General features: G+C 40.4%; 1 protein-coding gene across 1 annotated transcript; it reads right to left on the bottom strand.

The window, feature by feature from the left end:
- Window positions 1–29: 29 nt before the first annotated feature.
- Window positions 30–27,920, bottom strand: LOC117533028 (ras-specific guanine nucleotide-releasing factor 1-like). Its single transcript, XM_034196664.1, is given in 31 exon segments — window positions 30–1,916; window positions 2,353–2,421; window positions 2,508–2,625; window positions 2,706–2,785; window positions 3,609–3,806; window positions 3,910–3,994; window positions 4,146–4,252; window positions 4,377–4,437; window positions 4,627–4,739; window positions 5,240–5,346; window positions 6,077–6,125; window positions 6,127–6,216; window positions 6,219–6,252; window positions 9,145–9,267; window positions 9,706–9,944; window positions 9,947–10,079; window positions 12,473–12,721; window positions 14,161–14,243; window positions 14,543–14,685; window positions 15,507–15,570; window positions 15,750–15,910; window positions 16,123–16,241; window positions 16,401–16,510; window positions 17,361–17,554; window positions 17,891–17,970; window positions 18,092–18,347; window positions 19,911–20,001; window positions 20,800–20,947; window positions 22,273–22,379; window positions 27,174–27,209; window positions 27,211–27,920. Coding segments are annotated over 31 exon segments (3,780 nt in total). The 5' UTR covers window positions 27,451–27,920; the 3' UTR covers window positions 30–1,823.

Below are 27,920 nucleotides of genomic sequence, written 5' to 3' on the forward strand. Positions count from 1 at the left end.
ATATAACTATAGTTCTGCTAACACATAGACAGGATACAGAATGTGTTACACTTATAAGTTGTTTTCAACATTTGCTTTAAAGTATCATACACAGGAAAGTTCTTACAGAGTTGAACAATCATAAGGATAACACATTTCGAGGATATGTTTTTTAACACATTGCACGTTAGGAAATGCATCAGACTGCCTGTACACAATATTGTACACAGCAAATATTTCTGCTTCATGGAAAATCTGTAGAACAAAATAGTTTACATACTTTTGTGTATATAATCTATTTCATGATTAAGGCAAAACTATAATGCACTGGCCAAAGAGGATTAACTGTAAACACTACGGTCTGAGTGTAGAAGCTGGGAATTTAACTTCCAGAAGTGGCTCAATATTACATCTGCTACATACTCTGCCGGTGCTTATGCTGTATATACATCATGTTGCCCACCAGGGGAATAAGGTGATAATAAGCAAAGCATAAAAACCCATCTCTCCACACTGAAAACATGTTCCAGCTCAATCAGAAATTAGCAGGTATTCTTGTCGCAGTCTGACTTAAAAATCTCTTGTCTTTATCTTTCTGTGGCTACATAAAACATCAAATCACACGAGTCAACTTCCGCCACCACAGCAGTCCCCCATTATTTGTCTCAGAGGAAAAGTTCTTAAAGCGTTGTTATTTCAAGTCTTTAAAATTGGAATCCTTAGGTTTCTTTTTTTATCAATCCAGATTTGTATAATATTTATGATTATCATTCTTTCTGAAATTGGCATGGCACTTACTGGATTTACATTCAGTAATAAGATAGTTTTCAGGTTTGGTGGCGCAGTCAGTCATCTCTGTTTCAAATCGCCCAGGACTGAAATCGCAAGGATTACACAACTTTAATGTAATTGTAATGTAGCTAGTGGATTGGCAGATATTTGTATTATTATTAAAATGGCACTTGAGGAAAAGCAATATGTTTGTATGGGGACTTGTTTAAAGACAACTGCACTTATGTTTCTCTCTTTGACTTTGACACCTGAGCAAAAGTAGGAGTTTATCATCATGTGTCGAATGTGACCATCATCTCTCATAAACGAGACAATAGGATATGACTAAATATATTTTCTGTATATACTCTCATCTGTTTATTCTGTGGTTGAAAATAAATGTATCATAAAATGGTTTTCAAGACAAGAAATAACATAAATACTCTGTAACTATAAATAAAACCTCTCTGGGCTTCTACTCAGTCTCTAGTAACGATTATACACAACAAGTCCATTGGGGAGCACATACTAGAAGAGCACAGCCTACTGTGTCTAATACAAATAATAGTTTATGTACATTATGATAATTTTTCCTGTACACTTCACTACACTGGCTGCATCACCGCCTGGTACTGCCTTTATCTGTAAAGCATCAAAGAGGGTGATGAAAACTGCTCAACACATCACCAGGATATAGATGCCACCCATGGAGGAAGTCCACACCGAGCGGTGCAGGAAGAAGGCCAACAGGATTATCAGAGACCCCAACCCACCCAGTCCCCCACCCTGAAGATAAGGATCATCAGTTTCATCCAACAGCCTTTTTTAACTCTTGAGCTCATTACTACTGTCAATGTACCTTTATATACTTTTATTTAGTTTATTCGTGTTGTATTGTGTTGTATTGTAACTTCTGAGACTTATTATACGTCTTACAATCCCATTATTCTAACATTCTCAGTGCGAATGTAGAGTTCTAATATGATGTTCTTTGCCAATGTCTCTGTAATTGTTGTGCATATCATAATAACTTAAATGTGATCCATAGGAGGGGTGGGGGTGTGCGATCCTCTTCATGCTGAAGTTTTGGGCTCGATTCTCAGAGATGCGTCATACAGGCTCTCCTCATCCAGTGTCGTACTGCTGTCCAGCAGGTACTTTGCAACCTAAAGTAATAATAACCACAGCAAAAACTTAAATTAGAGTCCAAAGATATCAAACATATCGGAGAATCAACAGAGATGCAAGCTGAACACTCTTAAAATGTATTCTGACTCAAATATTATAAATGTGATCAATATAACTTAGCAGACATTATTATTCTTCATCAAAGACAATCACTAGTATTCAAAGATATACATATACATGAAACCACTTTGCTAGCATTACATTGAAAAAGTTTGAATACATTTGCTGATTTTAGAAATTGATTAAACTCGAGCTGACCACAATATGGAGTTCTGAAAGGTACTAACTAAAATAGACTATTAGTCAAATAAAAACATATTGAAATTGACATCAAATAATGTCTCCGAACACACAATCAAAACCTGAAAAAGAATAAAATACACAATTAAAAGATACAGACCAAATTAACCTTACCTTTGGTTGATAATCAATCTTGTAAGCCGTTTGCTGAAATTGCCGTATTTCTCTGATAATGTGAGATATCTGGAGACAAAAATAAAACAATATAAGACAGATAAAATATAAAGTGCGTGTTAGTGTGTGTACTTCAGCACATTGGTGTTCCTTACCATTCTCATCTTGGAGAAGTTAACCAGGCTGTCCTCGGTGTAGTTGGGTGTTCCCTCCTCGATAAAGGCCAGGTCGGTCAGGTACATTCCCAGGTAGGGAACACAGGGAGGGTCACAGCTGAGGACAAGGACAGGGCAGATAAAGCGTAAAGTACACAAAGGCTAAGAGGAATACAACTGAGTAATTAAAAGCTTTACTTCTTCAGAGCTTCTCTCAGGTTTTTGAATCGTCCCTCTGATGACACCAGCTTCTGTAACTTGTCGATCACGGTCTTCGTCTACAAAATCAAGAAAAACTCTTGTAACCAGGAATCAAAAAAGTATTTGAAATCTTCCTAAACGTGTATTCATGTTTTAAGAACTAAGGACAATGCTATTCAAAAGCGTGCCTCTCTATGAGCATGTTGTCTTCAATTCATTTAGTTTCACCTGCAATATGCCCTGCTTTATTTTTGCAATTAAACTACTTCAAATTATTTTCAAGAGTTGGATAATTAGGTGGATAAAATTCAAAGTGTGCATAATAAATATAAAACCAACGCAGGGGTATTTTAGTGTCGTTTAGCTTATCTTAGCTCAGCTATGCTCAGTTAAGCTAAGTTCACTGCCCCCCTATTGATCCTCTAATTAAACACTGAGCAAAATAAGCTAAAATGTATCCCGAATTGGCAAACTATTTCTTTAGGTCCAGCTGAACTTTAATGATGCTTTTGCCTCTCTATGAGCATGTTGTCTTCCATTCATTTTGTTTCCCCTACAATATGCTCTTTTTCATTTTTCAGGTTCAACATTTATGGTATTACACCATTCACATTATTTTCAAGAGTTGGATAATTGGATGGATACAAATGTAAGTGTGCATACTAAATAGGAAACCAAAGCCAGGGGTAGTTTAGCTTAGCTTATTTTAGCTGAGCTTAGCGGTATTGATCCTTTAATTTAACACTAGGCAAAATAGCAAATAGGCAAACATTTTATCCCGAATTGGCAAACTATTATTTTAGACCCAGCTGAACTTTAATGATAAAAAACGAGCAAACCTGAAAATAGTTCACCCAGTTTACCTCACTACAGGAGGTTATTTTAAGAAATGTTTTATACCTGCTTGGAGACTTTGAGCCAGGTCTTCTTGAGGCGGAAGACGGAGCTACGGTTCAGGGAGGATGTGATCTCCAGCATGGCGTTGTAGTTGTGGAGGCAGCGACAGATGTCTGCCACTGCGACCCATTTCTCGATCACCGCCACTCTCAGGTTGACATCGTCCCACTGCAGGATCTCTGTCGCAATCTTGTTGCTGATCTGACAAAATTAGAGAAGTACATGGTGATAAAAATGTCTCTCTGTCTGTCTAGAATACATATTATAGAAATGTTTAGTTTACAATACCAGGGTAAACACATACATCATTGAAATGCTTGGTAGTTTTCATAATGTAGGGAGTTCTCTCGTTCTTGTCGTTCTTCATCCAGCCTTGACCAAAGAACTCCCTGAAGAAATACAAATATTTTTAAATAATCAACAAATAAAAACATACCAACATTCACTGTGTGTGTTTCCCACCTCCCAATCAGCCTTTTTCCTTTTTAGCGTATAGTGCTTGTGTTCATGGCTTTGCATGCTTTGCGTGTGTGTACTCACTCGTATGGGATGACCTTGAAGACCAGGTGGTCCAGCAGTGTGAGTTGCTCAGCTATCTCCAGGGCCGAGTGGCTCTCAAAAGGCTCAGTTTTACAGTCCTCCTGTGCCTGAGACACAGACACAAACACACAAAGGGAAGATAAGTGTCACAGCTAAAGCTCAAAGCATCTCTACAGGACGCTGGTAATTTAAAAAGTAGAAAGTTGTTTTTATACCAGAACATTTTCTCACCATCTGTGTGATCTCTTCCAGTGTGACCTGGTTATCTCCTGGATCCTCCTGAGTGAGAGTCCTACATACAAAAAGAGAAATGGACATTATTGATAGTTGCCATTGACTTCTCGTGTATGTCCCATCAGGACTCAGATAGGACCTATAATCTACTGTCTTCATTTCATGGTATCAGAAATATGCAGAAAACCAAAACATATGTGTCATTTATAATTGGATGTGCGGTCACAGATAACACCAGAAAACTCACCTGATGATGTTGGCAGCTGCCTTTCTTTCCTGTGTGAGGAGCTCTGGGTCGTGGATCACCTCCTCCAGGAAGCTGATTACCCGCGTCTTCAGCTCTGTGTTCAGCTCAAAGTCCTGAGAACCACCAAAGACGCAAAGATTATTACAGAACAGTGTGGGAAGAAGTACTCATATCTTTAACTCAAGTAAAAATAGCAATATAAATACGTTGTTACAATTAAAAGTCCTGTTTTGAAGAGCTTATGTAAAAGTACAACAGAATTAACATCACATATACTTAACTTAACTGGTGATGCAATGATGTTAGCATTTCTACATTTGCAGAAGGTAAAGGTAGGCCTAAACTTAGCCTTTGATTAACTGCTGGGTAGAATAATCAATAATATGTCGTAGTATTTCATAACTTATTTTGTATTGATAATATGAATCTGCAAAGTAACTAGATAGTAGGATTACATTGAAATATTGAAGTAAAGTTACCCAAAATAAAAAATAATTACAGTACCTAAATGTACTTAGTGTTACTAGTATTCAAGAGTAGTTTTTCCTTCTACAAAGTCCTATAGATGGCTACAAAGAAAACCTCAAATGAAAGATGGAAAGGTGAACTGCACCTGCGAGTGTTTGGAGACCCAGTGACGCAGAACGTTCAGCACTCTGTTAGTGGCCGCTCTCCTGATAACAAACTCTTTGTATCCATTCCTCTGGTCTGTAGGAAAACCTGGAAGCAGAAAGTTAAATTGTTCATATACTAAATTCCCACTCCACAGAATAATCAGCTGTGTGATATATTCCAATTCATTTGGCCTTTAAGGTTATTTTTCTTCCAGATACAGAAAATCCAGTTTATTTGAATATTTTAACTGGTCAAAGATTATTCGAACATAAAGGATGCATCTATATAAATGCAATAGACAGAGTCATCATTCCCCCAGACTCATTCATGTAAAGCAGGGTTCTTTTAATGAGGTACAGTACTATACTGTGATACTGGTCCATTATGAAACTTGACATTAACTGACATACAGGACTTTTAAACTAGGCAGTGTTTTTCCTAATGATATCACCTACAGCTAATTCACAGAAAGAGAGGACACACATTGACTTTAAAAATATACGTTTTTTTTTTTTTTAATACAAGATCAAATTTAAAGACCGTTCAATTGAAAATGTATATCCTGTTTAAATGGTGGCATAAAATGAACAGGAACTTTGATTTTGTATTTGTTTGGACGCTCCATAGTGGTCATCATTCATAACACAGCTAAATTGTTTCTGTAATGGCTAAATAATCCACTCAGAAATGAACTGTTTTTAAATTCATCTGTTATATAACCAAGTAGTTTTTTGTGGTGGTATAATGGACTCGAGGGACTGTTTCTGTATCAAATTAATCCTCAACAACCCTTTTTATTGGTCAAACAGAAGTAGCATCCTCTCATGTGACTGACCGTGCTGGCGAGCGACATTCCGACGGTACTTCTCCTTGGTTGGCGTGCCCCTCGTTGGCACCAGCTGGTGGCGATGGCGAAGGCCCGAAGCGGCCAGAAAGGGCACTGCGGTTATTGTCCAGCTCCCGGCAAAGATGACACCCACCATGCCATTGTTGAAGGAAAACAGGGAAAACCTACAAAAGGGAAACAAAACAGAGATACTTTAGAATATAAAACTATAAAATAAGAGACCTTACCCACCTGTTCAACATTGCATTCAGCCACTAACCATCCCGCCCCCCTCTTTCTGTTTTTTGTTTGTCTTTTTATGTATTTTTTCTTCGTTTTTTGTTTTATTCTCTGTCAAAGTGTCTTTGAGTTTTTAGAGTGTCATGTATTATTATTATTATATTATTATTACTCTTGAGTGTTATCATCAAAAGTAAAAAAGATACTTGCAGGAACAATACTTAATTTTTTTCTGCAAAAATACCAATATTAAAATCCTTTCAGTTACATACTAAGCCTCTGACAGCCAGGATTTGGTGGATCAAAGGTTAAGTGATTAAATCCTTGCACTGGATATACTATTTGTGTATAATCAAACTCAGTTGTTGCCCCAGCGGAGGGCAACAGAGAGCTAAAACAGACAGAGCCTCGTGGCAGTGATGCTGTGCACCGTGGTCTGCCTCCCTCCCTTCTCCCCTGCCTTCCTCCGTTAAGCCGGGGGCGGTATAGAAGAACATGCACATCGTTGCCTAAGGTACAAGGTTTCCTTCCACCTACTCACACAAGGCACTGGCTTCCCTTGTATCCAGAACCGTGGGAAGAGAACACACTGGGGATGAATTGTGCCTGACTACCTACGGGGTGGATGCTCCCTCTCTGTGCCGGTACGGGGGAGGGCCACGAAGCTGTGGGTGGTTTTATCAAGAAGACCTTATTTGGCTGTAGTTACGCTTGTCATTTCTGAAAAAAAAGTTTGCTATACAGTCAACTGCAGCAGGCTTTATTTACTCTATGATTTACTCTCCTTTATCTCAAGCTCTTTACACTTCTCACATGCACACACTGAATATGCTGGATGCTAAAAATGTATGGTAGAAATCCCCTTACTGTATGACACCGACTGAAAACGTGATAAGGACCTATAATTTACTATTCTGAGACAGCTGCCAGTTTCCCCTGCTTTGTAGTGCCCAGGCCCGGTTCCAGAACAAAATGACTCAGGGTGCATCTGAGATTAGGAGGGTGCAGTGGTAAAGTGCTATTTTTACAAGTGGGGAGTGGACCTAACACCCTCTACGGGGTCCTCATCTCCTCTCGGAGGGGTCCGGGGGCTTGCTCCCCGGGAAGATTTGTTTTTAAATATTGAAGTTTAAAAGCATCAATCTGGTGCACTTTGAGAGCAAATGAAGAGATCTATGGATCCATCTCTCAAAACCCGTATGAAACAGAACTGTAAGCAGATTTACTATTTCTTTATGGATATTTTACAATCACTTCCCCTTTTCAGACCGAATGTCTACATGCATAGCAGAAGATGGCATCTTTTTTACAGGAATATTCCAGCCAATCTCTGTTTTGAAACCATGAGCTGCAAAATGAGTGCCTACCCCACTGTACAGGCGAGTTGGGTACTTTTTTAAATATACCTGGGCAGGCTCTGTTTTGCCGGCTGCTCCGCCTCCGTGGGCGAGGCGGGCAAAGCCAGTGAGTCGGGCGTTAGTGTCCACGACAGTGGCCGCAGGTAACGTAATGTCCCATGATCTGAACTGTTATTACCTGCAGTATATGCAGTGTTACTGCTGTCGATAAGGTCCTGGTTGTTTTTTAACATTTTCTGATGTCCATCACTGACTGCTGTGTAAGCACCTTGCAGATGAAGAACGCGCAGCGGCACAGGTCACGCGCACCTGACTTACCGTTTTAAATTGAACAAATAAATGCAGCAGACAATGTTCTTTAACCACAATTACAATTTATTTATTTCAAACTATATTCTTCTTCTTCTTCTTCTTCTTATTATTATTATTATTATTATTATTATTATGATTATTTATTATTATTATTATATTATTATTATTATTATTATTATATATGTAATATTTTTAATTAATTAATTATGTTTTACATTTTTTTTTTTTTCACTTTACATTTTTCAAATGAGGGTGCATAGCGACTCAACTGAGGGTGCAATGCACCCTTATGCAACCCCCGTAGAACCGGGCCTGTTAGTGCCCCAGGAAGCGTTAAGCTTATCTTAGCACAAAGACAAGCAACATGGGACATCAGCTCGCTTGCCAATGTCCAACTGTGGAAACATTTATTCATTTATTAACTAAAGGTTTTGGTTTTATTGGTAACAGTAGATCTGTAAGCTTTAGATATACCGGTAGGTGGATTTTATTAACTTTTTACAGTGTCATGCAAGCTGTTTCACCCCTTTTCCAGCTTTTATGCTAAGCTAAGCTAACCAACAGTTGGCACAAGTCAAACTATTGCTTTATTGTGTTGTGTCAAAGGACACTGCCATTTTGTAAACAGTGAGGAAAATCCCTGCCTAACTTGCAAATAAATGCAATTGGTGTGGTCTTCCTGCCACAGGTCTTGTTGATGTAGTTCAAATAGCGCTTTATTAAATGATTTTCGGTTTACTGCTCATTTTACTGCTGCCCATTATCTGGTTAAATCAAGTAATCTTGCAGTTGAAATTCTTCATTCAAGTGCCCGTAGAGAATGTAACATAATAAAAGCCTGCCTGTTAAATGTGCTTCATGTTACTAATGGTTCTTGTTATTGACATGATCTATTATTATTCATTTTATTTTGTCATATTATCATCCGCCAAGACACTCCACTGGCAAGTACTCTTTGTCAACAGCACTAAGCGCTTGTCGTTTGCCAGCTCTTTTATTCTTGCCAAGTTACTTATGATTCTTGCCAACACATTTGTGTTTTAACTGTTGGGTTGGGATTCAAAAGTGTATCACAAGACGTCCGTAAAGGGTCTTGGGTTTAGAGCTCCCTAAAACAGAAAACAACTGGTCAACAACACAACCGGTGGGAAATTAAAGTCCTACTACACCAGAGTTTTTTGACTTGACATTCTTGGGCTGTCGATGGTGATATTGGGAGGAGACATCTCCGCCTCTGTTTCCTCACTCTGACTTGGGTCCTCATTACATTCCTCTCTCTCAGACAGATCTGCACAAAAACAAGGAGTTTGATAATCAAGAATGAAAAAAAGGCAGCAAAGAAGAAGAAGAGTTGGGCTTTCTGGGAGATTAAACAAAAATGAAAGCTTCCAGGCTCATGAAGTCTGAAGTAGAGCGCAATTTTCAATATCTTTAGAGTCAATGACTATGGCCATTTTAATATCATTGGCATTAGTACATTTCAATATATGCCCACTTATATGTACTGCTGCCTTTTGCCTTTTCAATCTCAAAGATACTGCTTAAAAAGGCGATTACTTTTCACTTAAGACCACTTTTATATTCGGAATACATATTAGTAACGTTAACCTTAAAGGGAGAGTTGGTAAAGTTGCTCTTGTATGACTGGAAGAGACTTACAAGATATTATCATGAAAATGGGTTTGTAGAAATGCTACCACAATACACACATGGACTGTAATTCTGACCTGCTTGTTGAGGACGGTCTCCTCAGCCTTGCCTTCAGCTTTGGTCTCTCCCTCATCGGGGATTTTGCTGGCCTTGGTGCTGGACACGTAAAGCTTGTTGATGTCAAGGGTGGTCTTGCTGAAAGGTGACATGGTGGAGTGCATGCTTGCATAGCCATTGGGAGAACAGTTGAGAGCAGCCAGGTCCAGGGCTTTGCCCCCCGTGATGATGGGGATGTTGAGCGAAAGCTTTGCGTCGGCGGGTTTGGCGAGGACGTCTTGGTGATGGCGAGGGGGGGAGGGGAGGAGAACTTGCGGCTGGCACGCGGCGACGTGGGTGGCTCGCCGTACAGGAGTTTGTTGCTCTGGCTGCTGGCAAAGAAAAGCTCCAAAGAACTGAGAGAATGAAAGAGAAGGGAAATACAGACGCATGAGTATCTTTCACTACATCACTTTTGGGATTATGGGTAATATTCCCAGTGACCTGGATAGGAGAAAGCACAGGGGATAAAGGTGATAACGGGGGTGCATGGTGCATTTGGTGTCGGTACACAGGAGCAGAGAAGGCAACACATTAACCACAGGGCTCTTCGGGAGCTCCTGCCTCTTTTATTTAAGCTACATTGTTTAAGACAGCATCCTCCTTGCACTGAGAGCCACCCCCTCTGAAGGCCTATACAATAGCATGTCAAGTGACAGTGTGGGAGGCACGGGTGCTGCCAACAGCAAACCAGCCCAGGGGAGGCCCACAGAGACATGGGGAGAGAGAGGCAGAGAGAGAAAAGGGGTGAGAGAGAGTGAAAGTGGGAGAAGAAAGAAAGAGAGGTGCATTGCAACAAAAAAAGGAAAAACAGATACACTGCGAGGGATGGGGGCGAGAGAGGAGCAACATAGTGGATATGGAATTCCACCAGAGCGAAGGCTGCTTGCTGAGAGTGGGCGAATGGGAAGCCTCCAGCCCTGTGTGGTGTTAGCTGGCAGCCATGTTGTGTCTCCTCGCCTACATTTGCAAACAGTTTAAGAAGGGAGTTGAGAATGGGAACGATGGGAATGAAAGAGGCTGGGAGGATAGAGGAAAGGAGAGCAAAGCACAAAAGTGGAGAGTCAAGAGAGGACACAAGTAAAACAGAGGAGGAGAAATGAACCAGGGGGAGACACAAAAAGAAGGGAGAAGAAGAGGAGAGGAGAGCTGGATCTGGGTGCAAAACACCACCATCAATATTTAATACCGTAGAGTCGCCTGCAGATGATGGGAGAAAGGGAGAGAGAGAGGAGGGAGGCAGGAGAAAGACGAGGAGAGAGGGTGGGGTCCTGCAAGCAGAGTGAAGGGTTGCCATGGTGACAGCGCAGCGGAGAGAAGAATGGTCAGACTCGTTGGAAAGAAAAAATAAAGTGAGAGACGGAAAAGGGTAAAAGAGAGGAAGGAGAGAGAGGGAGAAGAGGAAGGGGGGGTGAGGGAGAGGTGGGTGGACGCAGGACCCAATTAACTGTGATGGTGGACAGAAGACAGAGGAGTGGATCTGCTGGTGTGACCTCTCGCTGCCTCTCCTCCAGTCCCTTCTCACCTGGACAGCGTATGATGGGCTGCTTACAGACAGTCCACGTGAGAGCAAAGACAAAACCCCAGACACCGGGGGAGTCCACCTTTTCACTGCACCATTACAGAGCTGTTGCTGCATCCTCAGGAGGAAGATATGTGGAAAATCAAACTTTCTCAGTTGTCACAAGCTGCATGGATTGGCCACGCAGTGGATTGCTCTGAGGAGTTTAATGTAAACAATTTATTTTAGCGCCCCTGTTTAAAAAAACGTAATGAACAGAGACTCAAAGTAAACTATCACAGTTGCAAACCTTGCGAGGTGGCCATGTAAATACATGTATTTAGTTTTCTGCTGGTAAGGACACATTGATTGGTTGAAGTTGTCTTTCATTTCAAATCTTTCACATCAGCACATTACTAGTTGTTGAAATTTGCTACACAAATAAGCTTCTGCTGCAACTTTTATATATCAAATCATGTGGGTTCGGTTATATTTATTCAACCCTGCAGCTCAGCTAGTTGGTTTACTGTTGCAGGTCAAGAAAGCAAGTTACAGCCATGTGAAAAGGGGTAACAGGGCATGTTTCCAAACTTTGTCTGAGGAGAGGTCTACAGTGTCAGACTTTTAACAAAAACCCTAAAAACATATTTTTATTCTGGATCAAGGCGGTGGACCAACTTACAAAGCAACTTGCGTGGCTTAAAAAGTCACACATCTTGGTTTGGATTGCAGAACTTTTTAATACCTGACGAATGCTGCTATTCGATATATAACCTTGCTTAGTAGCAGTGTCAAAGGTAAAGTTGAGGGCATTTTGATGAGCTAGAGCTAAAGACTTTCCCAAGATTCACACATTTCAAACCATGCATACTAATATGAGCTAAAGACATGTCCTCTAAGTGTAATAATGACTACAATTAAAATGACTACACAATAGTAAGCAGAACAAGCAATAAAATGTGTGGCTATAACTGCATAGGGACCATCTTAAACTTGTTCTGTTAGCCTGCAATTTAACTATGGATTTGCCATCCAGGACTACATCCGTTCGCCTCAGGGTGAGAGCATGAGGAAAAGCAACCAGGTGGTGTTTAGCATGCTGGAAGCAGAAGCCGAATACGTCCAGCAACTCCACATCCTAGTCAACAACTTCCTGTTAACTACTATTTAACTATTAGTTCATACGAGTGTGTTCATAGAATCCCTAATTAAACCTCTTGAAGTCATCCGTCTCGGGGGATCACTCACCGTGCGGGGATGGCGCTGATGGGCTTCTTGTAGATGGTGATGAGCTTCTCCAGCACCACGTCAGCGCTGGTGAAGACGCGGTACGAGTGGAGGAAGGTGTTCAGGAAGTCGATGGAGAGGAAGCGCAGGTCGGTGAGCCTCTCCAACAATCGCTCCACGCTGGCATAGCGGATCTGCAGCACCTTGCAGGAGTTCATCATCTTGCTGAAGCGAATGTCCACATCGTCGCAGTACAAGCTGGTGTCCGACCTGCGTTAGCATTTAAACTGAGGTTAGGAATGTGACTCACAGGGATTTAGCTTCGAGTACTTATGCAGCCCAACACCAGTTTGTACACTTTTCTGGTCACATGTGGGGCAGTGGGGAGAGCATTAACATTGCTTTTGGTTGGATTCCCCCACTGGAAAATAACACTTACATAGCCTACTTACAAAATTGAGGGCTATTTTAAAATATGCTATTACAAGAAAATACTTATTTGAGCATGTTTACTCTAATCTGGCTCAAAACTGACTCAGTGTGTGTGTGTGTGTGTGGGTGTGTGTGTGTGTGTGGTGTGTGTGTGTGGTGTGTGTGTGTGTGTGTGTGTGTGTGTGTGTGTGTGTGTGTGTGGGTGTGTGTGGGTGTGTGTGTGGGTGTGCTCTTGTTAACATATATAGTGTGTTGTCTGTGGAATTGACCTCCTTTAAGGAATTGTTTGCATGATCCTGTTACATAATCTTTTTTTTTAAAACACAAAACTTACACCACTTGTTCTTTTTGCAGCTATGAGCTAAGGCTTTTATCTTTAGCCTCATTACATTCGGTTGTACACTTACATTTTTTAAAGTACATTACATTATGTTACTTTACATTACATTATGTAACATTACGTGCATTTTGAAACTGTGACAATGTGCGGACGAGCAAGAGGATTTGATAATACAAAACTAAACATAACTCAAGAGTATAGAGTGAAGAGATATGTTGTATTTGTTTCTAGATGTTGAGAAACAACATCACAATAAGTACCAGTGTAGGCACTTGTGGTCCATTTCTATTGCATAATTCAAAGAGTTAAGGGTCATATCAAGTTGAGGATCTCTGTAGTTCAAGGTTCTTTATTTGTCAAACGAACATAGCTACAGTGTAGTTATGTCGATGAAAATGAAAAAAGGGAAAAAAAACAGTGCAACACAAAACACAGATAAACAGAAAACATATAGTGCAAGTAAATATTAAATAGTAAATACAAGAAGAAAAATAGTTTAAAAAAGTGAAATAGTGAAAAAAGAGTATATGCAAGTCATTGAAATATGATTAGGTAAATAGATAAATCATTTCTAAGTAGCAGCCAGATGAATATTGTGGATGATTTTTCAACAGTTCAGGTGTTCAACAGTCTTATTGCCTGTGGGATGAAACTGTCCCTGAGTCTGGTGGTTTTAGTCCGGATGCTGCGGTACCGCCTGCCAGACGGCAGCAGGCAGAACAGTTTGTGGCTGGGGTGATGGGGGTCTTAGTTGTACTCTTATGTATAATATGTTATGTCACTGAGGGTTCTCACGTATAGATGTACAAATTGCATAAGTTTGGGCACACATGTTCATGCATTTCCCATGAATTTGTCATGTATTTATGTCCTGCCAATCTCTCGGTTTGTGCATGTATAAGGTATGTGCATTTTCTGCAAGGTGTCAGACTCTTACTTAATCATCTGAGGCACGGTGACTTTACTGTTTTCCTCGAAGGCGTTCATCATCAGACCGTTGCAGCGGATGTTGTCAATGCACTGCGAGGCAACAAGACAGACAGAGAACAAAGAAACATTGTTAGTGAGTTCACAAAGCTTTGGACAATACAGGTTCCCACCAAGTCTTTAAAAAGTTGTTTATTCTAATCTTACTTATAATTACACTCTGTCCTGAAATCTCTATAAAGAGGTTGTGTCAGATGTTTGCAGCCTACAGTCTTATAGAGTTTTCCTTGTCTAATGATACTTCAGTCAAACAAGCACTTTACTATTATGCTGTGTGTTTGTTTGGAACATATTCAGTCCTAAATCAAACAGGTGAGGAGGAGGAGGAGTACCTGGCAGATGTCGCTCGTCCACGCTGACTTCTCCTGTCGGGATGAAGCCACCAGGATGACGGTGTAAGGCTGGACGTCTTTGGGCTCCACCATCACTTTGAAGTCCAGGTTCTCTGTGTCCATACCACTCCGCTCCACTTTGGCTGCAAGGCACACATTAAAAAAACGTTATTTCACTTTGACAGGTAAAATTTAACATAGTGAAAATATGCCATGTAAGAAGAAAGAGGGGAAAACAGAAATGACAAAATATGATAACAAATATATATATTTTGGCAAAGTATAAAGGAAGGGCAACAATTACATTTTAAATGATATGTGTATGTGTCCTTTACCATTAAATGTCTGAAAGACCCTGGAAGTGAAGAAAAAAACTGAAAATGTTGCGCTAGTGAGTAATTTTTGTAATTAAAAAAAAATACACATTTTCTACCAATTCCCAGATCAGTAATATGGTCAATAATTTAAAAAAGTGCATAAATTAAGTGTAAGAATCATGAATAATGTGGATTTGTTTTCTTATTTAGAAAGAGGAGCATGAAAGCACATCACTTTTATTCCCAAACATTTATCGAGGTTTCCTTAAATCGCATGCACCTAACATCGATTCAACTGGTCACCAATTCAGTTTGTGATTGGTTTGGTTCAATTTGATGGTGCTGCCTGTGAGTCAAAGAACAATATATTTGTATCCAAAATAGTTGACAGTTCTCTTTGAAGAGTCATGTTAACAGGATTGTCAGTCTTTGAATCCAAGGGGTTCAAGGAAACTAATAACTCAGAAAGATATTGTAACACGTTATCTGAGTCATGGTAACATTAGGGAAATACTTTGCCTACATAGTGCAGTTACATTTTCCGTATTTTCTAAAGCTCGCCAAGACAAAACTGCATATATTGATGCTTCAACTACTACATTACATTTAAACTTATATACAAAAGTTTAGTTTTCATGGTAACTTACTTTCATCATCCGTCCCCTCCGGCTCCTCCATCAGTGTGCAGTCTATGAGAGAGGAAACTCCATTCTGAGACAGGGTTCAAAGGTCACATGCAGTCTGTTACCAGCTGATAGACAGAAGACTCTTACATGTTCAGAGAGGTTTGATGTGTTTTAAAGGATAATTTAAGAAAAGGTTTGCATAATTTTATTGGTTTTAGATTTTTAAGAATCAGTAAGAACCTGCTGATTTAGATCTGAGCCTACCTTAGTGATGTGAAGTTTCCCCCCGGAGCCGCGGGTACAGATGATGAGATGTTTGGAGAAGAGGAAACATTGTCTCTCTCCTTCTTTCTTCAGAGACAGAGAGCCCAGGCGGCCTCTCGTGATCTTCCCTTTCTCGCTCATCGGCACCTGGATCAGGGAACCTGTGGAGTGTCAGTATCACACAGGAAAACATATGAAATTAGATTTTAACCTTGATCTTATTATCAGTGTCTAACCTTCAAAACCCTAATAAGGAAATACTATGAGACAGCCTCAGCTATTTGTGTACATCATTTGTCTTTGATGCATTTGCTGGGCATAAAGTTCAGAAAAGAAAAAAAAGAAATCACTGTTCATATTTTGTCTTACTTACCTTGTCTAACAAATGTCTGACTGGTGTCCAGGAGCACTTCACAGCCCTCTACAATCATCCGCTCAATAGCCAGGTTCTTCCTGATGTTCTCCGTCTCGCTCACCTCGTCATGCATGATTCTGAAGGTACAGAATTAAACATTTTAAGTTGTATGTTTGGTATTGAAAATGGAGTATCCTTCCCTAAAATCACTGTACAAATGTGATTGTAATTCCTGTATCCATTCAATCCTAATGTATGTTTTAGTTGCTTGGTTATCAGACGGTCAGTAGATCTACCTGGAGAGTTCCTCCAGTTTAGATTTAGCGTAGTCCAGACTGTTTCTCTCCACGTGCTCATGGGGGGTGTGAGCCAGTAGCTCGTGCAGCGTCAGGATGTAACGAGGGATCTGAGAAAGAGTGAAAGAGAATATATCTTTAAAATGTTATGTTTCAAACTTTGAAAGGTCAAGTGATTTTTTTCAAACTTTAAAAAAAGCAGTGCCAAGCACCTAAAGGGTTTCAACAGGTAATTAGTTGACCATGAAGCCCCTGTTGTGCAAAAGTGCTGCAACACTTTGCTCGTCATCTCATTACTGATCAAGAAACACGGATAATTGTCCATGATGGCATCTCACAATGGTCAAAATGTAAAAAGGTATAATTATGAACTCTCACACAAATAATACACTGATTGCCTAATGGAGGCCTGGGAGGCTGACACCGGGCATGGAGGTCAGGCGTTTGTCAGGAAAGGTGTGTTTGTATTATTATTATTGCGTATTTGTGCTTGTTATACTTAAATGCAATCTTCCAGAAATCGTCGTTCTTTAGACCACACCAGAATGATAAAAACTGTCAACGAGCATGTATGTTTTAAAGAGCATAAATGCAGCAGCATAATTTTAACAACAATGCAAAAAAATTAAACAAATAGGCCAAATGAGGCTCTGTTATAAAGCTCTAACTCCAAAGTGATATATCCAAAAACACTGACGTTGACAAAACATGGAGCTCCTGTGCAATTTTCAAAAAAGGAACGGAATTGAGAAATGTGAAAAATGTGGGTTGTAGCATAATATTACTCTACAATACTATCAAGAATTTTGACGGAGACTTGGGTAAACTCACAGTGTTGTACGAGCACTTTCTTTTCAAAAGGGAGTAAGGAGTAATGCAGTAAACACGTGCCACAGAATACTTTATGAAACTATGTGGAATAATCCTGCAGATATCCACAGCGTAGCTCTGAACTCCTACCTGAAACATGGGGTAAGTGAGGAAGGTCTCCAGCGTCCTCTCCTCACAGTCGGGCTTGGCCTCGTACTGCTTCAGCAGCTTGTCAAAATCTCGGTTCTGTTTGCAGTGGGCCAGGATCTGCAGGCTGTACTGGTGGTTCCTCACAAACTCCTGGTAGATGTTCAGCATGGGCAGCAAGATGTCGAAAAGGTCAGCTGCAAAGAGAAACAGAACACTTCTTGAATGCATAACATATCAGATAATTCTCCATGAAAAGAGTCAGTAGCTCTAATTGTTGACATGTGTTATTATCTGAGCTATAATTAAATAGTATGTTGAACAATGAAACACATGTTGTTCATAGGTATAAACAATTCTGACTTATGTTGTGTGAGTCCTGTGAGAAACGAGGAAATTGTCTCTTAAGAAATGTGTGAATACTTTAAGTGCTACCAGCCATGCTCCATTATACTGGATTGATGAAAAAAGGGTAAATATCTAAAAGAGAAAGCATCTGTTATACAGTAAGTGGTTGTCTCTGTGTCTCTTACCCAGCACCAGAGTGGGCCAGCTGGCTATCCGTGCCTTCAGACCCTGGTAGAAGATCTGATGTAGGAACATGATGGTCTCACTAATAAAACACATAATAAACAGTCGTCAGCGGCTGTTTTTTCTCCCTTGTTTCACAACTTTTGGCAGCTCTCCAGCGCCTGATCACACCACATTCTCAACCAGTCCCCCCCACCAGCCACCTGTTAAGGAAGATGCTGCTGACATCGTCGTGGGTGATGGGCGGCTTCTTGGAGCTGGCGGCCATGCGGAGCGGCCGCAGGAAGTTGTTGACCAGGATGTGGAGTTGCTGGACGTATTCGGCTTCTGCTTCCAGCATGCTAAACACCACCTGGTTCCTTTTCCTCATGCTCTCAGCGTGAGGTGAACGGATGTAGTCCTGGATGATGGTTTTCCACTTCCTGCGGCAAATCCAACCTCGCAGGAAACTCTGGACCTGTGATGAAACCAAGTTAGCAAAAGTTAAGTTACTGTTGTTTGTATGATTATGTGCATGCACTGACACAATCCAGTGGGATTTTGAAGAGTTTTCTCAGTTGTAACTTTGGGAAAAATTTGAAGATACATCATTTTCACCATGATAGTCTTCTGATGTTACCATGTGAATGTAAAATATTATTTTTATTTAAAATGAGCTCTGTATTTCAAATCACATACTCTAATTTAGTATTTACATTTTTACTAGCCTATTTATGAAAATGATCATGTTGAAGCATTGTTGAATACAATGAGCTGTGTCACTATCCCTCTTCACTGCAACATTCCTGGAGTACAAACACATCTGGTGAGGAGGAATACACATAAAGTCTGACACAGATCCTTTTTTTGCAGCTGATGTCTATCATGATCTGTCATCATGATGAAGACGAGCTACAAATCTAAAGCTAACTGTGGTTTGTCGCGTCAATCTAAAGCTGCATTCACATGACAAGCGGCAAAGCGGCAAAGCGCTGCCGGTGTGTTTCTATGGAGTGAGCGGTGCGCGCGATGCGTCGGGCACCGCTCCAATTGATCGCCGTGCTCTGCGCTGAAAGTTCAAATGATTTCAACTTTGATCTCGTTACCGCTGAGCTTTCGACGCGCAACCAATCAGATAACAGCTGGCTGTTTTCACCGTAATGCCCTGCGCCCAATCTGAAACCTGAGAACATCGCGTATCTGCAGATTTAGCAGCCATACATCCCTGTTGTTAGAACTAAAACCAGTATTCGTTTACTTTTTTTGGTAACTTACACCTCAACAAACTGTAACCACAACACATGGTAGCCTATTACCTTATACAGTGACTATGGAGAACATGCGGGCAAACACGTGTATGTTACACATTTGTAATAGGCCTACATCCTGCAGACATTAGCATGGAGTTCTGCTGACCTAAGAGATATAAGTCCACTATTTACTCTTATTTAAGCTCTGTCTACCAATTTTCCTTAGAACATTATCTTCTTTAGTTGGCAGAGGTTCAAACAGCTACTTGGTATATTAGTAACTGTGAGTTTGAATACAGCTACCTGCAGTAATTGTTGTTGAAAGCATTACAAATGTAAAATGTGTTGGCCGGCAACAACCAAAACATGCAATAGAGAGAAGAGGAAAACTAATGTAATTATGAACACCTAAGCTTTTGCAGGTTTAAAGTACCTGGCTCTCCAAACCTTTCCAAACCTTTCCAAACTCTCCAGCTTTATTAAGGAGCAGGAAGCTGCTTCACTCGAGCTGAGGACAGAATAAGGCTGTGGTGTAGTGGATGAGGAGCTCCCTGCTGTGAACGCCAGAGGAGTGAGCTTCCCTGAATAAATGTAGGTTAAAAATAAATCCTGCAGGTACCCAGAGATGATGTAGTGTTTAAAAACCTGTTTCAGAAACCATAAGTATCCCTGCACAGATTACAATCCCCCTCCCTTCCTTCCACCTGGCCTTCTTCGTGGCATTACTTTGAAAAAGATTGATTCATTTTCTTCTCCTTGAAAACTGCACAGCACAAAGCAGTGAGATCTCACCTTTTGATCTTCTTGATCTCCAAGTCATCTTCACTGGGAGGTACCTCTGGATTAGACTGGATCTTTTCATTATCCTTGAGCAGTCCAGCAATCTAAAATCCAACACAAATCAAACATCGCATTGATATTGCAAAGATGAGCGGACTTTACACTGCAGCTATAATCCTACTCGTGATCTCGCTCATGTAATATTCACTCAATGCACTCTGTGTTTTATTGACATTATTACGATTCTTTATGTTTTTATTCAGTGTCCATTTTTCATGTTTTTGAAAAACTTTGTTGCTTTCCATTAGCTGGTTTCAAAGAATTAAAATACTAACAAACTGCACCAAAATGGTTTTTTAAAAACATTATATTCATCCCTATTTTATTTACTCCCATTAGAGAGTATGAATAGACCAGATGAAACAGCTTTCAATAAAGGACTACAATTAAACACAAAAAAACAAAATCCATTACTACATGTTTTGCCATGAAAAGTGAGAGGGTTGATTATTATGTTGTAGTGGAGGCTGCAATATCAGGTACAATAGAAGTTGATTCATGCATATTGAAAACATTCAATTCAATTGGAGCTAGCCATTAGCACATTAAAGGGAGATGCATTTGATCTAGTTCAGACTGAATAATTAGGATACAAAACACTCAACAGTATTGCAGAGGCTATAACAAAACATCCCGGGGACGCTGGAAAATGCTGCGTTCGTCATGAACACACAACAATATTGTTAAAATCTGGGTTGTGACCTTTGTCCATTCTCCTTTCTGTATTTATACTGTTCCTGACTACTTTCACGTCCATGTTTTATATCTCCTTCTTCCCTGTGTACCATACAGTAACACAAAACACACATGTATTACTAGCATGAAATTACAAGGCAAGTTACCTCAGATTTTAGCCGCTCTATCTCGATTTCCCCATCCTCTATCTGTTGTCGAAGTTGCTTGGCAACCGTTTTCTCCGTCTCCACTATTTGGAGTAGATGGAGATACTTCTGCATGAGGGTCTCATGCTCTGTAGCCAGGTTCCTGTAACTATACAGACACGCACACAGACATTGTAAGGACCTCATTAACGCATGTTTGCAGGCTCTCCATAGATTTATCAAAGCAAAAGCAGACCTCTGATCAGCATATGTTTGAACCACAGACCTCACGTCTCCACCGAGCGCAGGCACTTATGCAACCTTTTCTTCAAATACTTACAGGCTTAGCAAACCATGTGTAAATCCTGCTTCTGCATGAGCTTTAATTCAGAGCATTAACCAGTCCAACAAAGGGTTTTAGTTTAATTTGATCACAAAACAGCTTGTTAAAGCGGAAATGTGCTAAAATAAAGTCTTGGTTGCCTAAAAAATAAATTCAAAACATTAACTAAAGGCATCTAGAAATCAAAAACCTTTATTAAAGCAATAAAACGATATACAAGATCTACATTGCCCTGCTGTGTGCACATGCAGGGCAACGAACTCCTGTACAGTCAGTGCTGCTGCCTTGGCTGAACGTTAATCAATGTAATCTTCAATAAGTCCAATCAATTGACCTTTCGCCACACAAATGCACACTGCTGACATTTAGAGTGATTCACTTGGCCCTCTTTTGTGTCAGTATCTTAAAGGGGCATTTCACTCAAAATGGTACTGTATAGAAGAAAGTGAATGTAGTGTATCGCTGACAAATATGTGAAAAGAATCACAAAAAAACACTATTTGGTCCAAGTGGATGCATCGTTTGACTTTGGTGAGTCACTGCTATCTTTCTTAATTCTGACTAAATGATCAAATACCATTGCTGTACTTTTATTTTTTTACCTCTAAGTAAAAGCGTATTTTTGGTTGCTTTGTTGATTTAATATCTGAGCAGCAGACCAGTGAAATGGCTAACTTGGGGTCTGCACATGCAATTATACAGACTATCATGTTTTCAAGGTTGTGTAATGAGACAAGAAGTCAAACAAAAAGGACAAGTGTTAACATTAATAATGGTAAACATTATACCTAAACATCATCGTGCTAGCATACTGGTGTTAGCATTTAGCTACAGTCACACAATCAATTATTTAAAGATTACAATTGATAATATGTAGTCTGTAGTTGTAAAATGATGACATTGTGTATTGTTAATCTTTTCTATTATTCCGTATAAAGGGGAAAAAGTGATTTTCAACCTAATAAACTCCATAAACCCTTTTATTCTCAACATCACAGGGTACACACACACACACACACACACTCACACACACACACACACTCACACACACACACACACAAACATTCCCACCAAAATCGTTATCTTGCAGAACATCCACAGCTGAGTGTGTGTATGTACTGTAGGTGAGAGGTCATGTGTGTGTGAGGTACCTGGCCTGTGTGATGGCTGCCACCCACTCATCACAGTCCTTGACGTCCTCCGAGCGCAGCTCCAAAGACTTCTGGTTGTCATGATTGAACGTGACGGTAAAGTAGTACTGGAAATGGAAATGAAAGAAAGAGTCAAATATTTGTTCAACATGTAATAAGACAATCAGAATATATTGCAGCAAAGGGTTTCCGTGATACATGTACAACGTTGCTCTGCAGGAAACCCATCTGAGGGAAAACCTTGCATGATTCGTCACTGACCGGCTTTTCTTAAATCTACATGTTGTTGAATTTAAAGTAGTATGTCTACACACATGCATGCCCATGTGTGTGAATGAGTGGGAGAGAGAGATCCTGAGGGAAAAGTCTTGAAAGATTCATTATAAAGCCTCTGTGCATCCTGCCTGTAACCTGGCAACTCACCTCTGAATTGGAGGAAGCCTCTCGTCTGACGCCACGTTTTGTTTTGCTTTGTGCCAGTGATTAAGCTGCGTTTTAGTGACACAAACACCTCTCACCTGTATTTACTCCCTCGCCAATTATCTCCGGTGACCCTACATCCTCAAAGGTGCAGCTATGGCAATTATGGCAAATGTTTTCTAATAGGCTTATCAGATAAAATCCTCAAATCAACAAAGTGGTGGTCATTGCAATAATACTGAAAACAGACTATTCGTGGTAGAAACGCATCAAGTCATGTAACACTGATGCATTGTAAATAGATCCCCACAAATCCAATATATTGGATTTTTGTATCCCTCCCAAATGCCAAGAGCAAATCATTTGTGAAGGGGAGTAATGTTCCATATTTCCTTATGAGCAACAGAAATGCGCTTCCAGTTTCTCGCTTCCTCTGAGTGTCAAACCTTTTTTTCACCTGTTTGGTATAAGTGAGATAACGTAGCCAAATCTATGAACAGAAAGTATTGAATTTCATCTGAAAGTGAAACAAAATTAGCAAATGTTTTAACTAAATGTTTATAATGTCTGTCTTCAATAACATTTGCAATTGTGTCTCTAAAATACGTTTTGATCCAGTTTTTAAATGTTCACAATGGTAGATTTCTGTTGTATCAGAGCCATTTTTTCTTTTGATTTTGCTAAAAATGGTTTAATTAAGTGAAAGCAATAAAACTAGGACAAAAACATATCAAGCATTTCCACTTCTCCCCCCCTCTTACCCGTCACTGTATCACATTTCCACTAATGCCCATATTTGCTGTACTTGCTAAGTGAGACACAATGCCGAGGCATGTTGTTGGACATTTCGTTGGCCCCCTTCAAAAGCACTTTTTCAGATGCAAATAGGGGTTGCCATAGTAACTGTGGGCTTAAACGTAGCTCGCCGTCTAAATGGGGAATAAGAACATTTAAAAAGTAGAACACTCCAAAGAATACAATGAGAACGGAGAGAGACAGACGGAGAGCGAGCGAGAGAAAGATCTTTTGCCTTCTTGAGGAGTGAGGGCTATAAAAAGCGCCGTAGCTCTGCAAGGTGGCAGTTGGCTTGGCATCTATTCGCTGCATTGTCCCTCTCCCTGTCACACACACACACACAGATAAGATCCAGCTCTCACTTGGCTATTCCTCCTGCAGCCTTTGACACACACACTCACACTGACGCGCTCCCAAGAAATCTGTTGTAATCTGCACATGTAACGGCTTTAATGTCAGGAATGTACAGTAGCATTGCCTCGGATGACCTCTGTAGTCTGCTCATCGACTCAAGTGTCATTCTTTGTTTTTCAAGAGAGGGGAAAGTGAAAAGGAAATCTGTATGCCCTCAGACACCTGGAGCATTGATTACTCTCGCTGTCCTCATTTCACCTTTTATAGATCAGCATCGGCGTATGCAGGAGGACACTGTGAGACGCACGCAGACTCTGAGCCACGCACATAGTCCCACAAGATATGCTAGCAGGGTTAACAAAAAGCATGTATTTGTGCAAATAAGCATCCAAATGTTATATACACGTGCACAATCATTTACACCCCCACGCAAATAACACAAAACTGAGAGAATTTATTCCTGACACATATTATGTAAAGGGACACGTGCTGAACAGAAGACTGTGTTATGCTAATTCATGGCTTTCAAATTCATTTAATTCACTGTTGAACTAAATTCACTGGAGCAGCCTGCATGAACAGCTGTCATCATAGATGTCACTCCGTCCATGTCCTAGGAATAGAGCTCTTGTTCGGACTGTAAGAAAAATAAGCTTGACGGTGAACAAAGTTTATTAGTTCACCCTGTGAGAGTCAAGAAGTCTAAGACTTAACTCAGTGTCTACTTGAACAACTGATTCGTGAAATATGAGCTCTTTCTGATCTGCTATAGTTATTGTCTGCATATACAGTATAAGGCAGAAAACGAAAACTATAGTATAAACATATTGGTGAAAACAAATACTGGAAATCTAAGTTCACATGATTTTAAATCAATCAATCAATCAATCAAATATTGCTTGTTTGTAAAATGACAAACATCCAGTGGTTTTTTAATCTACCTTCTGGCGACTTTCACCCTAAGAATCTAAATTTGACACCGTCACATGAAAATAAATCATCTAGGGTCAAATAAACATGCATTTACTTGTCTGAATTCTGCCGGCACATCTGTTTGACACTTGGTGACACTGATACTAATCCTGACAGCTTTGCCAACAAAGAGCAGAGGGCAAGTGTCTGAAGAATGTGACGTGACAGCAGCGCTCAGCACCGTGGACGTCAGGTAGCTGATGGAAGCAGCCGCATACAGAACATGTAGGAGCCACCGTACAATAGTCACTTATAATTACTAAAACACGTGTCCATGCTTTAATTGTCATTTATACCGTAACATATAAATACAATAACTGCAGATTGGAATCCTTACATGGCAACCTAGAGTATACATTTTCAATTAAATGTTTAATTATTCAACAGGTTTTACAGAGGATTGTAAAGTATGACAGGAGAGCATCCAAGGCAAATGTCATCTAACTCTGATTCGTATAGCTATATATTTCAGCTATTTATAATAAATACGAACTTCCAACACATGGTGCATATTGAATCAACATAAAAGACAAGACAGATAAGACATGCAATATATTTGTATGGAGTTTTGGGTGAATCCAGGTATAAATAAGGATTGTTTTTGTAAGATTCAGGTCATTCAAATGTTCCCCTGAAGTACAGATTCTTAGTTCTTTGTTTTCAAGCTGCAAATGAACTTTGCTCTGGAAATGTAATGAATAGATTTTGTAACAACAATCATCTTGGAAAATAAGAGCAGAACAATGTGGGCATCCGTATGAGTTTGTTTGTCTTTTTGAATCCATGGTTAAAGGGTTCATTTCCTGAACATTACCCACAACCAAATTGCAAATGAGATTTTATCTCAATGCTTTTTATCTGGTTAAATAAAGGTTAAATAAAAAATAAATAAACAACATGTCCAGCACCAGTATGGCAAGAGTCTTTTGTTGCAGGCATCAAATGTTCAGAGTTATATTTAAAGAAAGACAAAACACTCTAATGTCGTGCGACACAAACATGAGGCTTGCTAGTGGGCAAAGTTAAAGTTGGTTGTATTTGATTTGAGATATTAGTTTTGTTGTGCACCTATGTAGTGAAGGGTCCAGGTTTTTTACTGGAAACTTTCATATGCTCTCAAAAGGAAAATATCAGCCAAACTTACATCTCAATGGCATTGTTGGAAAACAACAACAACAACAACAACAACAACAACAACAACAACACCAACAACCTGTTAGCCTCATATATGAAGACTCTGCTGACTGAAGAGATGAAATGAGCCACTGCTTTGACTTTCATCCTGTATTGGCCGTGCTGCAGGTGAAGCAGAGCAGATTTCAGAAGGTGACTGCAGTCATAGCTCACAGCATCTTGACCACTTCTCTGGCTCGTAAATGCTTTTATGCCACAAGGTTTATTCCTTCCAGCTGCAGCCTTTCTAAATCCTCAAAACTGTTTCGCTGGAGGCAACCATGCTTTCCCTGAGATTATTTATGACCCTATTAAACTGGCATTAAAAAAACAAAACAGTGGAAATGGTGTAGCCCTCACACATGTTAATCCAAATGCCAGAGGAGCCATAACGAATGGGGGGATGATGTACAGAAAAAACAAAAGCATGCCTGGGACATCGTTTGGGTTTCATTCATGGCTGTCGTTAACAACCCCATGATAATGAGAGAGCTATCAAATGAACCAAGCCGCTATGAACCGGGGAGCCGCAGTTGCCAAGGTAGGATGCTATTAATATCAAGACAAGGAATTAAATCAATACGTCAAAACGACAGGGAAGGGGCAGCTCTCCTCCGCAAGATGGCAACCTGCAAAGTTTGGATGCTGTTTTTAAGTTTACTCCCTGCATATGAGGCAATCCCTGAACACTTAATATATCAACAAATAATGTTATATAAAATAAACGTACTGCAACAAATCGTTGTGATGATAACGATACAAATAAATATAGAAGGTTAACTAGTTTTCGTGTTTGTAAAGTTTACTGAGAATCAAATGTAACTTTAGAGCATTGCATATTTGTGTTTGAGTTAGCTTTGAAGCAGGCTATTTTAGTGCTGAATCGAGACAATCAATCAGTGAGGATGACGCAATTACGTAACTCTGAACGTCAAGTGAACATCTCTGGGACATTGTTTGCGTGATAAATAGATGTTGGGATAAAAACAGAAACTGTGTCGTTTGCGGTTTTCGCTACGTACACAGAACACTTCCGCTTGTCAACGCTTTCACCGAGTTGATCAAAGCACGTTTTCCCCACCAGGAGAGAGAGACAACAAGCTGCATTAATGAGTGCGTCCGCTCAGGAGACAGTGGCAGTCAGTCAGGCAGACTTATGGGAGCTCTCCGTGTGGTCGATATCTTACCTGCTTCTCTAAGCATTCCTTCGCGGAGAGAGATGGGTTTGGGTGACGGTGCCCTGTCACACACACATCCCTCCAACAGGTACAGTCCGGAGGGGCGTGAGCTGGAGTCGTTCTCGAAATAAAACAACATGTTCTGCAACAAAGCAAACCACTTAGAATGCCATTTTGTGTTGTCTGAGCTTTTCTTACTCAGGCAACCTCGCCTCGTCCCATCCTTCTTAGCCAAAAGAGCCAGATAGGTGATGTGGCCGTCATTGAGTCTCATCCCTTTCTGCATGTTGGCTGTGAATCCGAGAAGATCTGCGGGGAAGCCTGCGGACTCTACATGTTCTTTTTCCTTCTCAACACCTCCAAAACACAGTCAGACTTGGTGGACAGCAGCCCACTCCTGCTTGTCCATCCACAGTTGCCACTGTAAATGCCTGCGAACTGGGAAGAAATTAAGCTGAACAAGAATAAAAAGAAGAAGAGAAGGATGCACGGAGAGTCAAAGTTACGCATTCAACTGCACTCAGTCCACGCTGCGAGTGTAGGCTACTACAGCCCCGACGCCTTCTTAGAACTAGCTTGAGGACTGAGGTGTCCCCGTGCATAGACTACACACACGCGCAACACAAGCGAGCGCCAGCTCACACAGCATCCTGTGCTCACAGAGGGAGGAAGCGCAGTCACGTGACCCGTCCCCGGAGCAGCGGATTTCAGCACCTTGGACAGAAACTCCGAGGAACAACAACACAGAGAGAGAGA

Source organism: Gymnodraco acuticeps, unplaced genomic scaffold, assembly GCF_902827175.1.
Source record: "Gymnodraco acuticeps unplaced genomic scaffold, fGymAcu1.1, whole genome shotgun sequence".
In the NCBI taxonomy this organism is placed as follows: domain Eukaryota; kingdom Metazoa; phylum Chordata; class Actinopteri; order Perciformes; family Bathydraconidae; genus Gymnodraco; species Gymnodraco acuticeps.